This window comes from Gallinula chloropus (genome assembly GCF_964237585.1).
Source record: "Gallinula chloropus genome assembly, chromosome: 2".
Lineage (NCBI taxonomy): Eukaryota > Metazoa > Chordata > Aves > Gruiformes > Rallidae > Gallinula > Gallinula chloropus.
In genome coordinates, this window is record NC_140086.1 from 5,299,100 (window position 1) to 5,313,720 (window position 14,621).

At 41.8% G+C, this 14,621-nt stretch overlaps 1 protein-coding gene across 26 annotated transcripts in view; it reads left to right on the forward strand.

Moving 5' to 3' along the window:
- Positions 1 to 14,621, forward strand: part of PTK2 (protein tyrosine kinase 2) — a gene marked incomplete at its 5' end in the record, with an annotated part of 172,637 nt that overhangs the window by 96,288 nt on the left and 61,728 nt on the right. For 25 of the 26 annotated variants that reach the window (XM_084260376.1, XM_084260372.1, XM_084260373.1 and 22 more), the window contains 2 exons: positions 1,718 to 1,748; positions 4,679 to 4,731. In XM_084260376.1, coding sequence (XP_084116502.1) covers positions 1,718 to 1,748; positions 4,679 to 4,731 — 84 coding nt within the window. The remainder of the gene's footprint in view (positions 1 to 1,717; positions 1,749 to 4,678; positions 4,732 to 14,621) is intronic. The other variant, XM_084260358.1, reaches the window with a different exon arrangement.

Sequence of the window (14,621 nt, forward strand, 5' to 3'; positions counted from 1 at the left end):
CCTTTGCAAAGCTGCTCTAGGTCATTTTCCAAATCACAGCTCCTTGTTTCCCTTCTTTCCTGCATTTCCCTTTTCAAAACCCCTTATCAGACTGCAAAGTGCAGCTGTCTTACCCCTAAGATGGACCCTTTGCTCTTTTGAGTACAGTCAAGCCTGTCTCTTTTTATTCTATTGTTCATTCCCATTGGGAGAGATCTGGTTTTGTAGCCCTGGGTTTGATTTGGAGCATGTGCAGCTCAAGCCCAAGGCTGGAGTCTCCTCCCTGAGGAGGAATCTAGTTTTGAGGCTGTGTAAGACCTCTGTAGAGTGTGCCTGGGGTTTTCTACCCCCTCAAAAAAGCCCTGAAAGCTTGATTAAAATTAGGCAGACTTCCATTATGATGCTGAGAGGAAACAGCCCAGTACACCACTTAAATAACAGTACATCACTGCTCAAAACCATAGAGGTATAGAAAATTTAAAAAAAAATAACAACTATGGGATTTTGGGGAGGGAGGTAACATGAAAAGGTCTGATTTGTCCTCTAAAAGCCAGTCAGCCAACCCAAGGCAGAAATTTAGCTTGGAATATCAATAGACCGGAGTGGAGATAGTACAGCAAAGGTGTAGGAAATGGAAAGTGGATCTCTCTGAGCTTAACAGGCCATGCTTCTAGTGTGATTCATAACATAATCATTGCTTCAGATAAGCTTAAGAACAGGCATAGGTCAGTAAGCCAAAAGATGTTCATTATTTAAACAGCAAACAAATACTGTACAAAATACTGTAGCTACCATGTTGAGTATGGGATCTGGGCCCTGGGATTTCTCTGCTTTCTCTCATAATACTCGGAGGCGGCGCTGTAGTTTACTTACACAATGTCTGGAAAGTTTGGAAAATTTAACAGGATAAAAACCTAGGATTCAGATGATTTTGTACAAGAAGTGTGCATCGTTTTGTTAAAGTGTGGCTATTCCATTTTCTCCCAGGTCACATTTCTCAGTCATTTAGAGAGTGAAACCCTACCTTCTCGCCTTTCCTGTGTACTTCAATCTACTGTGAATCATCAGTGTTTCACTTAATGATTAGTAACTTCCACATTGTCTCTCTCCACATGGATACCAAGTGTTTCATTAAATCCAATAGGAGAAAAACCCTAACCTGATTATATGCATTCCAAGCCTTTATACACAATAACATCATCAAACACTGGCAAGGATTTGAAAATAGTTTACAGGAAGATAACTTAATCTCTGGCTACTAAACATTATTACTGTGTAATAACAATCAAGTATGAAATCAATATGATGTGTTCCATGCTTTAAAGATTTATTTCAGTTGTCTTCCTTGGAAGTCTATTTGTTTTCAGTCGTTTTATTTATATATTAGCACTTAGCACATCTTAGAGATAAAAGAAAAGCATTTCTTACTAGAGAGATGAGATACTGTCATGCTTTCTGCAGGTGATTTATTGGAGTTATTTGTTAAGTATAAAGAAGATATTTTATATTCTGTATGCGTTCTCTCAGATAAGAGTTTGCCAAAAGAGCCATATTACTGAGTAGAAGTTGTGTTGATATACTACTCTTAATATATGTATAGAACGGTCTTCCAAATCAACATAGTTTTCCTTGGGAGATTGTGAGGATTGTTGTTTAGGGCATGTATGTATTGCACATTGAGAGAGGTTATTTGGAAATTTGAAATATATTTAATCCTCTTTTCTTCTTGTTTACACAGAAGGGGAAAGAGCTTTACCGTCAATACCAAAGTAAGTTTTATGTTTTCTTATTTATTTAAAAAAATATAATTGAAAAATAGTTTTGTTTAAGTGATGCTTCAGGACTTTGTATACATGCTGCCTTTGGATTCTAGGACAAATAGCAGGCTGTCCTTCGGGACTGTGGGGCAGGATTAAAATGTAAAGATACCAGAAATAAAATCTGAGCAAGAAGAGTTCATACTGCATCAATCATGTTTTGCAGTAACAAAAGAAGGATGCTTTGGAAAAGACTTAACTGGGATTCAGGCTATTTATTTTGAGTCCGTGAGTAAATGTAATTACAGGTGTGATGCAGGAGTCTATGCTATTTTTCCTATTTGTTCCCTTTTCTGCTTATGTGAAGTACAGAAAATGTGGGGTTTTTTGTCTCCTGTCATAACATTGTCATGTCACCTTTTGATAACAAAATTTCCATAATGGGGCCAGTCCTAAATTGGGATCTCTAGGTTCAGTGAAATTAAGAATACCATTTACATGGCAAATACTTTTAAATCTAGTTTTTTTATCTAATAATGTAGAAAAATTCTTCTCCAATAATAATTACAGATATGTAGAAAACGCTCAGCTGTTTCAGGCAAATAGAGTTGCAGTTTTTCCTCTGGCTAGTTTTATGGTGATACTATATCCAAGGTATGCTGAGACATGCTGTCTGCCTAATAATTCTTACATAAAGTTTGCTGAGATGCCTCTCTGCCTTTTCTCCTGCTCAAGATTTAAGGTAAATAAGAAAAGATTTCTGATTTATCTCTGTTTGAACTAAAAATTCTTCTTACGCTGTTAAGAGTTGGAAGGCCTTAATGCTGTTACGAGTTGGTAGGCCTTAACGCTGTTAAGAGTTGATAGGCCTTAATGCAGCAGTAGGTAAGCCTTTTAGTTCTTCCTGCTGATTGCCTGCACCACTGGTATCAGTGGCTAGATCTCCATTCTATCTGACAGGTCATGATGGTTGTCTCTCCTTTTGATACTCGGTTTCTTACTGCAGCCTTGTTAACTTCAGTCCTTTAACCAAGCCCTATTTTTTTAACCTGACTTTCTCCACAGCCACATTCGGATGCAGTTTAAAGGCACATCTCATCAGATTGCTTTCCTTGAACCTTATCGGGTAGTGTCCAGTATGCAGTAGCAAGAGATAATTGTAAATGAAATTGGGCAGTTTATTTTGCCTTATCTTTTCCTTTTTCCTTTCGGACACAGGGACTGTGTCTACTTTGACCCAGCCACCTCATTCTCTTTCTTCCTTGATTCCTGGAAGGGGTCCAGAATTAATTCACATTATTTTTTTAACTGTTGGGTAGAGCATGGAACATAGTTTGTTCCTGAATCTGCAAGAAACCAGGTGTTTAGATAGTAATGGTTTCCTGCTGCAGTCCTCGCTAGCCAAGTAGCTTTCTTGTGGCATCGAAAGAGTTAAAATGCAAGACGGAAAAGGAAGTCAAAGTCAAAGCTGGAAGTAGTAAAATTGGGAAACTTAATGTACGCTCGTGTGAAACAGGAAAATTTGGCTTTCCTTAAACAAATAGAATCATAGAATGGTTAGGGCTGGCAGGGACACCTCTCCCTAGACCAGGGTGCTCAAGGCCTCATCCAGCCTGGCCTTGTACACGTCCAGGGAGGAGTCATCCTCCTTCCTGGGCAACCTGTTCTAGTGCCTCACCACCCTCATATTGAAGATTTTTTTCCCCAATATCCAACCTAAATCTGCCCATTTCTAGTTTAAAACCATTCCTATCACTCCATGCCCTTCTAAAAGTTCCCTCCCAAGCTTTCCTGTAGCCCCTTCAGGCACTGGAAGGCCACTATAAGATCTCCCCGGAGCCTTCTCTTCTCCAGGCTGATACAACTGAGAAATACAATTGATTGTTCCATTATACTCACCTCTGGTGAGGCCGCACCTTGAGTACTGGGTCCAGTTTGGGGCTCCTCCCTACAGGAAGGACGTTGAGATGCTGGAGATTGTCCAGAGAAAGGCAACAAAGCTGGTGAAGGGTTTGAAGCATAAGTCCCATGAGGAACAGCTGAGGGAACTGGGTCTTTTCAGTCTTAAAAAAAAGAGGCTGAGGGGAGACCTTATCGCTCTCTACAACCACCTGTAAGGTACCATTTCTGGGATTTTTTTTTAAAAGGGTTGAACAAAAAGCTTCTTCCCATTTTTTAATAGTTTACCAAAATTGAATTTGTATGCTTGGATCCGTTTGAATAAGAGTACTGCATATGCTCTTAGCCTAGCAGCGGAGGAATGGGCTGTTCTCAAATACATTAAGCTACTAGCCAGCACCATCTTGCATCTGGAAAGATTTGCCTTTGCCAGATGAAATTCCAGATTTCTGGAAGCATGAAGTGCAGTACTTTTGCTGTCTTACCATTACAATTCTGTTTATGCATGTCCATGAAAAAAATTCAGAAGAATTCCTTGGCATTTCTGTTACTAATGAATATTTATAGCTAACAAAATTTAAATGTAGTTGGTTTTTCTTTATTTACTTAAAATGTAAACTTAAAATCATTGCACAGGGTAAGTCACCTTACAAACAAAAACTCAGTTCATATTTTAATTCCAATAAATAGTACAGAAAGTAGGAGCACCATTGAATTTTGTACATTGGTGAAGTTTAGACCTGCACAGCTTGTTCTTAAAGGTTTGTAAAACTTTGCTTTGGGGTTTTGCCTAGAAATTTGCTCTGTCGCTGTGATTCAGTATGCTAATTCAAGCCGGAACGCATTCTCTCTGCCGTTACTCCCCCAGATTGGTTTGAAATGGTAGATTCCTTCCTGACTTTTCTCCCCCCTCCAAAATCTGTCGCTGCGGGAAAATGGATTGGCCCTGCTAATTACAGTAGGTGCCCTGTTGGGATGAATTCCCAGTGTATGTGACCGTGAAGAATGTACAGCATTCAGCGATTCCAACCTCTGTTTTACAGGCTGGCCAACAATGAGAAGCAAGGAGTAAGGTCACACACAGTCTCTGTGTCAGGTAAGACTCATTAAAAAAAACACACATTGGAAGTTTATTTATAAAGCTAGCGGATGTTTAGGTGGATTTTTCTCTTGCTGTCAGCTCACTTCTTGCTACACAGCTGTGGATTTGCCTGAGACGGGAGCTGTGCTGCCTTTGTAGTGTGGTTTCTGAAGAGAAACTTTTTGCAGCTATCCTGTGCAGTGTCTCTTGTGAGAACAGCCATATCCGTGCAAGTACCAGACCACCAGAATACTTCAAAGCAAAGCTGCTCGTTGGTGTTTTCACTTAGCTTTGTGATGAAGTCAAATATCATGGGCTAGAACTTAAATTACCTGACTATGTGTTAATTATGAAGGGGCAGCTTTGAGAAGTGAAAACAGGCAATTAAATATTAATCATCACTTTTCAAAAAGAAGAAACTTAATAGATATTTTTTGTAGCTGCTGTTTAGATCAAAAGCGCTTGATTTTTGCTGTTGAAAATCGTAAAGTAATTGAAGGATGAGCGTGTGAGGTAATGCATGTTTCTGTAGCTTACAGGCTTCTCAGACTTCTGTTAGTTATCATGGGGGTTTCTGAAGGTTTTATACTTGAGAGAGAATTACAGAATGTAAAAATAAATCCTCCTGAGGGATCGATTCAGTGTCTTAGTAGAAAATAAATTTCAAAATCCTTGTACGTAGTATTTATTCAGGAGATTTTCAATGCAGACTGTATTAATATTATGATACTGTTTCTATAGTTTTCTAGTATTTGGCCCCAAATTTCAGGAAGTAACACTCTGACCCAGTGAAGGGTTCACCCCTGAGTTCTAGGGAGGCTACAGCCCCACTTTAACATATATGTGAGTGCTTAGTGGCACATAGTCAAATATCCCACATATTTCGTACCAGAGGAAGGAAAGATACGCAGATGTTTGATTAGTTTCCTACTTTTCAGATTCCTTTCCCCACCCTTAACTTTTTTTTTTAAGATGTTTGAGATTCACCCCTTGGCATAGGAAGCTCAAAGACCTTGTGCAAGAAAATAGGGGAGAGGATCTGGAATTAAAATGTGTATCAAGTTGCAGATGTGTAATAGAGCTTCATCAGCTACTATTACCTCTCAGAGTCAAATAGCAGCTCTTCTTCCTTCAGTACCTATTGAGCAAGCACAGTAGATAAGATAAATAAGCATGATAGGGTGGATGAGCACGGTCAACATGTTCTCTTGATTCTTACCTGTGTGGCTTATTTTAGCTATTGAAATGTCTTTAGTGCTTGGTACTGTGCTTTGTATCAGTGACACAACTCATCTCCAGGACAAAAAAAATGCTCCCTTGCCACCTCAAGTTGTCACCATTTCAGTTTTCCTGGGAGTCCTGCTACAGTTTTGCCATTAAAAGCAGTAATAAATGTTTACTTCACCATCCTTTATTGCTGTTGCTTTGACTTTGCAAATTTAGGTTTCTTTTCCCTGATGTGGTGTACCTGAAGTGCTCTTGTGCCTCAGTGCAGGCTTGCTGCTTCTCTACTCTTACCAAGTACTGCTTTGATATTGATGCAGGGAAGTTAGTTGTAATACCACACAACTCTGGCATTTAGGGCATCACATGAAGGTGAATGATGGGCAAATGAGAGAGGGATTTGCTGCAGCATCGCAGAAGAAACAGCAGTAGCAGTGCCAGAGATGAGCTGCTCATCCCAGTGAACATCAAGGAAACTGTAGGGTGCAAAGCTGGCTCCTGATGCCATAAACAACACAATAAAGCCAGAAAAGGGCCTTCTGTTTCTTTCCAATACCAAACCCAAACCAATTAGGTATTATTCTTGCTTTGTAGTCAGGGTTTCTATCTTTCCACAATGAAATCACTGTGCTTGGTGCTTGTTTTTTATACCACAGTACAAACCACTGGAAACACTGACATACTGCTGGAATGATTCAAGCCATTGCATTTATTACTCATCTCAAGGGTCCTTCTTTTTAATAATGATACATAGAAGACTTACATGCTTTTTTTTATTCTTGGTTTGGGGTTTTTGCCCCAAATTTATTTGAAAAGCCATGAGTGTGGCATGCGTGTTAGTATATTGCATTTGAGTCACAGATGGGTTGTTGAGATGGAGTTGTGTGATAAGGGGGTTTCCTTGAGAGGTGCTTTAAGAATTTCTGAGTCCCCAAAGGAGTCAACTTGTTACAAATGAACTCAAACTCCACATAGATGTGAAGAAGTGTCACTCCTGTTGTTATGTGTAGCTGATCCATCAGTATGGAACAACGGAGGCAACAGATGTACATGATGTTCAGTTAACCCAAGAGTTACAGGTCAGCAGAGGCTGACAGCTGACAGCATCCAGCTCAAAGCCAGCTGTGGGTGATGCTATCTTGGTTTGCAGAATAAGAGCTTTTCACTGGTGACATTTAAATGACTTAGAGCTGAAGGCTTCAAATAAAGACGAGCTTTTGTAACTTAACAGCTGTAACATCCTTCATGCCTTTGATGGTTTAAATCATGAATTAACTCTGCTGTTAGTTTGCAGTGAGATCTCTACCCTTTATTTAAACTTCTTCCAGTGCTCAAGCTGAATAGCAAAAATCTGAGGCATAGATAATTGGTAGGAAAATTAAGCAGTCATAGTGTTAATACCCTTAGTTCTAAAGGAAAGTTTCACAACAAGATCCCCATCGCTTTTGGGGGAAACCAGCAATAGCCCAAACTGGTGTGGAACATGATTTGGTGGTCTAAAGATTCAGTTATTTATCTGAAGTTTTGTAGATTTAAAAATGATCCTGTGAATGAAAGGCACCTTGTCTTTCCTTTTGAAATATTTATTAGCATACAGTGGAATATTTCTGGTCTAGTGAAATTAAAACGTGCTCTTTCCAAGTGTTTCAATATTCTAAAGCATATGGAGAGTTTTTAAATACCTATTTTTTCTTCTCTAAATAAAGGCCTTTTCAAGCTAGTGAAGGGCAAAGTTGGTTTCAGGAATCCAAAGCTTGACCTGGGAGCCAAGAAATGTTCTTGGAAATGTTCAGCTGTGTGTCACAGAACCAGGTTTCAGCACACACATCTTACTGCAGGCTTCTGTTTCTGCTTTCTTTTTTTTTATATTCTTTATCTTGTTTCTTTAAATTTTATGTTCCTTGCAGTGGGCACTGTCTTTAACTGTGTGCAAGTAAGATGCTTACCAGGTTTCCCCTGGGATTTTTAACCACAGTAATAATGTTATCCCTCAAATTCTACATTTGGAGAGGGGAATCAATAAACATAAATAAAAAGCCCAATAAAATGGGAGTTGAATTTCAGATTTCTTCAGTATACATCAGATGCTTTGGTTTAGGTTACTGTAAATCACCAGAAGCAATTAGTGTTTTATTTAATAGATGGTTCCAACTTCTAACTCCTTCTCCCTCTACTTTTGTCTTTAAATGAAAGTAAGAATCCTTTGTCCTTAACCAAGAGGGAGCAGTAAGACTGAGCCATTTGCTGGGTGCAAAGAGCATATCAGACTTGTAAGAAGCAGTCTACTGGTTTACTGTTATTTTATTGACTAGATTTCCTCCTGTTTTGCTTGGAGTCACCTTATTAAAACGCACTACTCTAGTCTGCAGGAGCTTATTTTGGCCAGCAGTTTGTTTTGATACAGCAAACATTAGCCTTAGTAATGTGATGCACGTATTTCCTGGTACACCTCTTCCAAAAATAATCATTTGCCTAGTTGGTTATGTATTCTAATAGGTTCTTCATAAAACAAAATCAGTAGCACCTTAGTTTACTTGCTCCTTTTCTGCACTGAGCTCTTTGGTCTCTCTTGCTCCATCCTCACTTGTATAAATACAACTGGGAAGAACAAACACACTTTTGCTTCCCCTGGCTAATCACTCTGCCTCCTTTGCACTAGAGAATTCTGTAGACATTATGTTTGTAATGGTAGCTCAGAGGTTACTGTACATGTGGTGCTACAGAGCGACGCTTTTCAGGCCCACTTGTTTCTGCACGTAATGAACAAGCAGGGCTTTGAATAAGTTTTGGCAGTGGTAGGTTTATGGTTGGACTCGAAGGTTTTAAGAGTATTTTCCAACCTCAGTGAATGGGATCAAGTACACCCTTAGCGGGTTTGCTGATGACACCAAGCTGTGTGGTGAGGACGACACGCTGCAGGGAAGGGATGCCATCCAGAGGGACCTTGACAGGCTGGAGAGATGGACCCATGCGAACTGCATGAAGTTCAACAAGGCCAGAAGCAACGTTCTGCATGTGGGTCGGTGCAATCCCAAGCACAACTACAGGCTGGGTAGAGAACAGACTGAGAGGAGCCCTGAGGAGAAGGACTTGAGGGTCATGATTAATGACAAGCTCAGTATCAGCTGACAGCATGTGTATAGTAGCTCAGAAGGCCAACTGTGTCCTGGGCAGCATCAAGAACAGCGTGGCCAGCAGGTCGAGGGAGGTGATTCTGCCCCTTTACTGTGCTCTTGTGAGACTGCACCTAGAGTAAGTACTGTGTCCAGCTCGGGGGTCCCTGATACAGGAAAGATGTAGACCTGTTGGAGTGAGTCCAGAGGTGGCCACAAAGATGATCAAGGGGCTGGAGCACCTCTCCTGTGAAGACAGGCTGTGAGAGTTGGGATTGATCAGGCTGGAGAAGAGAAGGCTCCAGGGGGACCTAATTGTGGCATATCAATACTTAAAGGGGTCCTACAGAAAAGTGGGAGAGAGACTGTTCACCAGGGAGTGCAGTGATAGGACAAGGGGCAATGGCTTCAAGCTGACAGAGGGCAGGGTCAGGTTAGACATTAGGAAGAAGTTCTTCAGTGTGGGGGTGGTGAGGCACTGGAATAGGTTGCCCAGAGAGGTTTGGAAGCCCCATCCCTGGCAGTGTTCAAGGCCAGATTAGATGGGGCTTTGGACAACCTGGTCTAGTGGAGGGCGTCCCTACCCATGGCTGGGGGTTGAGGTCCCTTCCAACCCAGAGCATTCTATGATCCTGTGATTCTAGGCAGTCGCTCTTGGCATTTGGATATTCAAGTACTGCTGAATAAAATAACCTGTTAGTGAAGAGGCAACTTAAACTGGAAAGATCACAGTGAGGAAGATGACGAGTCGTTCTCCAGCAGGGCCTGCTGCAGCACCTGCTTCAAAGCCGGTGCTGGTTTTGCAACTTTCAGTATGGGCTTAATTGGTGCAAGAGATTGAAAGGTGTTTAAAAATCCAATTGCTCTTTCAGATGTTAAGGCAGGCGGTTCAAGCCATGTAAGTAACAGACCCAGCACGTTTGCCTTTGAAGGGGAGATGGGTATTTTAAAGAGGAATTCGGTTTGTAATCCGGTTTTGTAGCTCGCAGCCGTTTTTGCTAACACAAGTAGCCTTTCAAATCAAAGAGGAGGTGTTCCTTTAAGTGCTTGGTAATATGGGTGGCATTCTGAGAATGCTGGTGTGGCATTGCCTCTCTGTAGAGGAATAACGTTCATTGGCTTCTAGTGACTCTCTAAGAGTTATGACTGCACCCCATGGATCAGATATGCCCAGGAACTTGCCCTGTGAAGGAGAAATGAGGTCTCTTTGAGAGACCTTCTTTATAGGAACTGGAGGATTTAGCACCCTGAAAGAGGATGGTCTTAGCAAGTGTCCAAGTTCTGCCTTGGAATCACAGATCTATGGTTATAATATCATTACACTTAAAGTGCGTGGTGTGGATGACTCCTAATCATGGCAGTCAGTCACAGAATCACAGAACGTTAGGAATTGGAAGAGACCACAAAAGATCATGTAGTCCAACACCCCTGCCAGAGCAGGATCACCTAGACTAAATCAGACAGGAACACATCCAGGAGGGTTTGAATGTCTCCAGGGAAGGAGAGTCCACAACCTCTCTGGGCAGCCTGTCCCAGGGCTCCATCACCCTCACAGTTAAAAAGTTTCTCTTTATATTCATATGGAAGTTAATGTGAAGTGACGTGTGAGTTCTCTAAGGTTCTACTTACAAGCAGCTCCTGAGTTTGAAGAAGTTGCCAATTTAGTCATCCCACTTAGCTGAAATTTCAGTTTTAATGAAGAAAAAAAATCTTTCCTGAAGGAGATAAGCAGGATTTAAGTGAGATTTCAGCATGCAGAAAAAACTTAGATGATGTAGTTCATCTGCGATAGACTTCTAGTAGATTACCTAGACCAAACTGAAATACAGCAGAAGCCAAATGTCAGAGAGCCACAGACAGGAGAGAAGAGGAAAAAAAAAAAGGTAATAAATATACTCACCTGATTTCAGTTGTGCAACACTTGAAAATGTTCTTTATGAAGGAGGTGTAGGCATATGAAAGGAACCTGGCTGCACAGGTGAATGATGCAGGATAAGCACAAGCAAAGCTGTGGGCAGGGATGGAAAGACAAACATGATTTTGAGTCACTTCTTGCAGAGCACAGCGTGTGCTCTGTTTTGTGATTCCTCTGCTCAGAATGAAGGCCTGCCCTGTGCTCAACTCTCAAAGGGTTTCTTGTGTAGGGCTTGTGTTTCTTAGAATTAGCAGGCAAAAAGGTGGGCTTTGCCTGAAGTTGTAAAATAGGGGGGAGGAGGGTTGACCTGTTTATTTGGTCAAGTCCCTCCAAAAAGACAATGCTGCAAGGTGTAAGGAAATTTTAAAATGAAAAACTGCATCTTGAGTGGTTCTGTGTCTGCTGGCTCAGTTATGTCACATGCTCCAGCTCGTGTCTGAATACAAAGACTAACAGCGTTAGCGTAAATTACATAGTTACACATTCAAATTATTAAGTAATTAGGGAATATAAAGGCTCTGTACAGCTGTAGCTCAGTCGTGTGGTTACAGGCCTGGGAGACATTCAAGCCTCGGGTTTTTCAAGATTAATTTTACAAACCTTGAGCAAGTCATCAGTCTCCAAGTTCACGGAGTTACTTGCTTCTTAACTCACCCAGCTATTCTGCTGATTAATACAATAATTACAGTTAAAAACCCCTCAATGCTAATAAATTACAGCATTTCAGATTCCCATGGCTGTTAAATAGACTGGTGTGTCACCTTTTTGTGTTTTAAACTGATTAAAATGCTGTTTCTTATGCACACAAGACCAGAATGGACTGTGGTGACAATCTAAACAGCTTTCCTCTGTATCAGTGCCCAGGACGTTCCTGCATTGATTTTATCAGTCCGCTGTTGGTTGAAGCATCCCTTCCCCCCTACACTCCTCCTTTGTGATCTGTTCATTTGATTTCAGTGGACACTTTTGTTTTGCTAATAATATCACTATAGCATGACTGAAGATGTTCCCTGCAGTATTAGGGTTGGGGGAGTTGTTGTTTACGTATCAACATACTTGATGTGACAACTGCATAATACTCATTTTATTTCTAAAAACTGGAAATCACTAGGTTTAGTCTGTCTTTTCTGGTTTGTTTTTTTCCAAGGTTTTTCCACAAATTGATTAAGGAGAGCTGTCAGGCAGAGAAGGACCTGGGGGTGTTGGTTGACTGCAGACTGAATATGAGCCAGCAGTGTGCCCAGGCGGCCAGGAAAGCCAATGGCATCTTGGCTTGTATCAAAAATAGTGTGGGGCAGTAGGTCTGGGGAGGTGATTGTGCCCCTGTACTCAGCATTGGTGAGGCTGCACCTCGAGTGCTGTGTCCAGTTCTGGGCTCCTCACCATAAGGACATTGAGGTCCTGGAGTGAGTCCAGAGAAGGGCAGCCAGCTTGGGGAAGGGGCTGGAGGGCAAATCCTATGAGGAGCGGCTGAGAGAGCTGGGGATGTTTAGACTGGAGAAGAGGAGGCTGAGAGGAGACCTTCTCACCACCTATAATTACCTAAAAGAAGGTGGTAGAGAGGTGGGTGATGGTCTCTTCAGCCAGGTGACAGGAGATAGGACAAGGGGAAATGGCACAAACCTGCACCAGGGCAGGGTCAGATTAGATGTTAGGGAAAAGTCTTTTACTGAAAGAGTTGTTGGGTCCTGGAACAGGCTGCCCAGGGAGGGGGGTGAGTCACCATCCCTGGATGGTAGATGAGGTACTTAGGGATATGGTTTGACACAGGACAGGAACAGTTGGACTTGATCTTAAAGGTCTTTTCCAACCTTGTGATTCTGTGAAGGAATATGTGACTTAAATAGAACAGGGCCTTATATCTTCCAGCCTTCCAGTGTTGGTTGTCTAACAAGCAGCTCCAGTATTAATCACCCTCTAGCCTGATTGCATCGTTTCTAACACAGTCCATTGCATAGCAAGTGGTGTGTTCTTTACCTACTTGATGATTTTAGTGTGTACCTAGTATTGGGAGGAGGAACTAAATAAACACCTTGATCGAGGTCTGTTTTCCGCAGCATTCCTGAGCTTTAGGGCATTTAGGTAGATGTCAGTGATATTCTGGCTGGAACCTCGCATGGAACAGTGGAAATCATTCTTAGTAGTTTTTATTTCAAGTAGGTACTCTACACTCCTCAGAAAGTGTCAGAACTTCTTTTTTTTAACTTAGAGTCAACTATTCACCTAAATTTTCTTTTGTAGCTAGACTTGAAGGTGTCTCAAGTGGAAGACAAAATAGTCTTTAGTCTAGCAGAATAACCAAACTTGAGACAACAAGTCATAACTGCCAAGTTTGAAAGGCAGAAGCTGAGTTGGAGTGAGTGTCACAGGGCGTCAGGACGCATACATGATGAATTAAAACCACCTTTGTCATTTCAAGGTGCCCTACATATGAAGCAGCTTAGTCAGGTTTCAGTCAGCTTCTGCTACGTCTGTATCGATGTAAGAGTGAACAGCATTTCAAGCTTAAATTAGCTTTGTGTAGCCTGAGCAGACAGGTCAAGAGTTGAAACATCTCTTCCCTTTTAGATAGCTTGCATTGCTTCCAGAGACTCTATACCTGTTCTTCTGTTTCAGTATGGAGTATTGAGTTCCTTTATTTTTATTTCAGTGCCTTTTCAGTGGTCTTTTAAAAGAGCTGTACTATTTTTTTTCTTTCCTTTTGTACTCTGCCTAAAGTGTTTTAGGAATGGTACCTCAGGTTTGTGGTAGAATGAGGGCTCTGAAGGTTGTGCTGTGGGACATTAGAAGAGAAGTCCTTTGGAGTGCAGTAACATGGTACAAATGGATGTACCGATACACTAACTTAATAATTTTTCTCTCTCCTTGCACCTCTTTTAGTTTTTAGCATTGAATCTGATTAACGTTCTGACATAGTCAGTATGTAGGTTTTCACAACTGATGAATTATTTCTGTAGGTTTAATCACTCCAGTAGTTTCTGTGACAGTACCTTGTTCAGGATACAGTGGTGAATCTCACCCACTTGTTTTAGCTTTGAATTAAAATCACAGAATTGTAGGGGTTGGAAGGGGCCTCTGGAGACCATAGAGTCCAACCCCCCTGCCAAAGCAGGGTCCCTAGGACAGGTCATTTGGAGGCATCCAGATGGGTCTTGAATATCTCCAGAGGAGACTCTACACCTCCCTGGGCAGCTTGTCCCAGGGCTCTGTCACCCTCACTGGTAAAAATTCTTCTGCATATTGGTGTGGAACTTCCTGTGCTCCAACTTGCAGCCATTGCCCCTTGTCCTGTCCCCACAGACCACTGAGAAGAGGCTGGCCATTTCCCTCTATCTCCCACACTTGAGATATTTATAAACATTGATCAGATCCCCTCTGCCCCGGTTCATTCAGCCTTTCCTCATAGGGGAGATTTTCCAGTCCTTTAAGCATCTCCATACCCCTCCTCTCTCCAGGAGATCCCTGTCTTTTTTATCCCAGGGAGCCCAGAATTGGATGCAATACTCCAGGTGAGGCCTGACCAGGGCAGAGCAGAGGGGGAGGATCACTCCCTTTGACCTGCTGGCCACATTCCTTTTAATGCCCCCCAGGATCCCATTGGCTCTCTTGGCACCTGGGGCACCCTGCTGGCTCATGGCCAACCTGTCATCCAC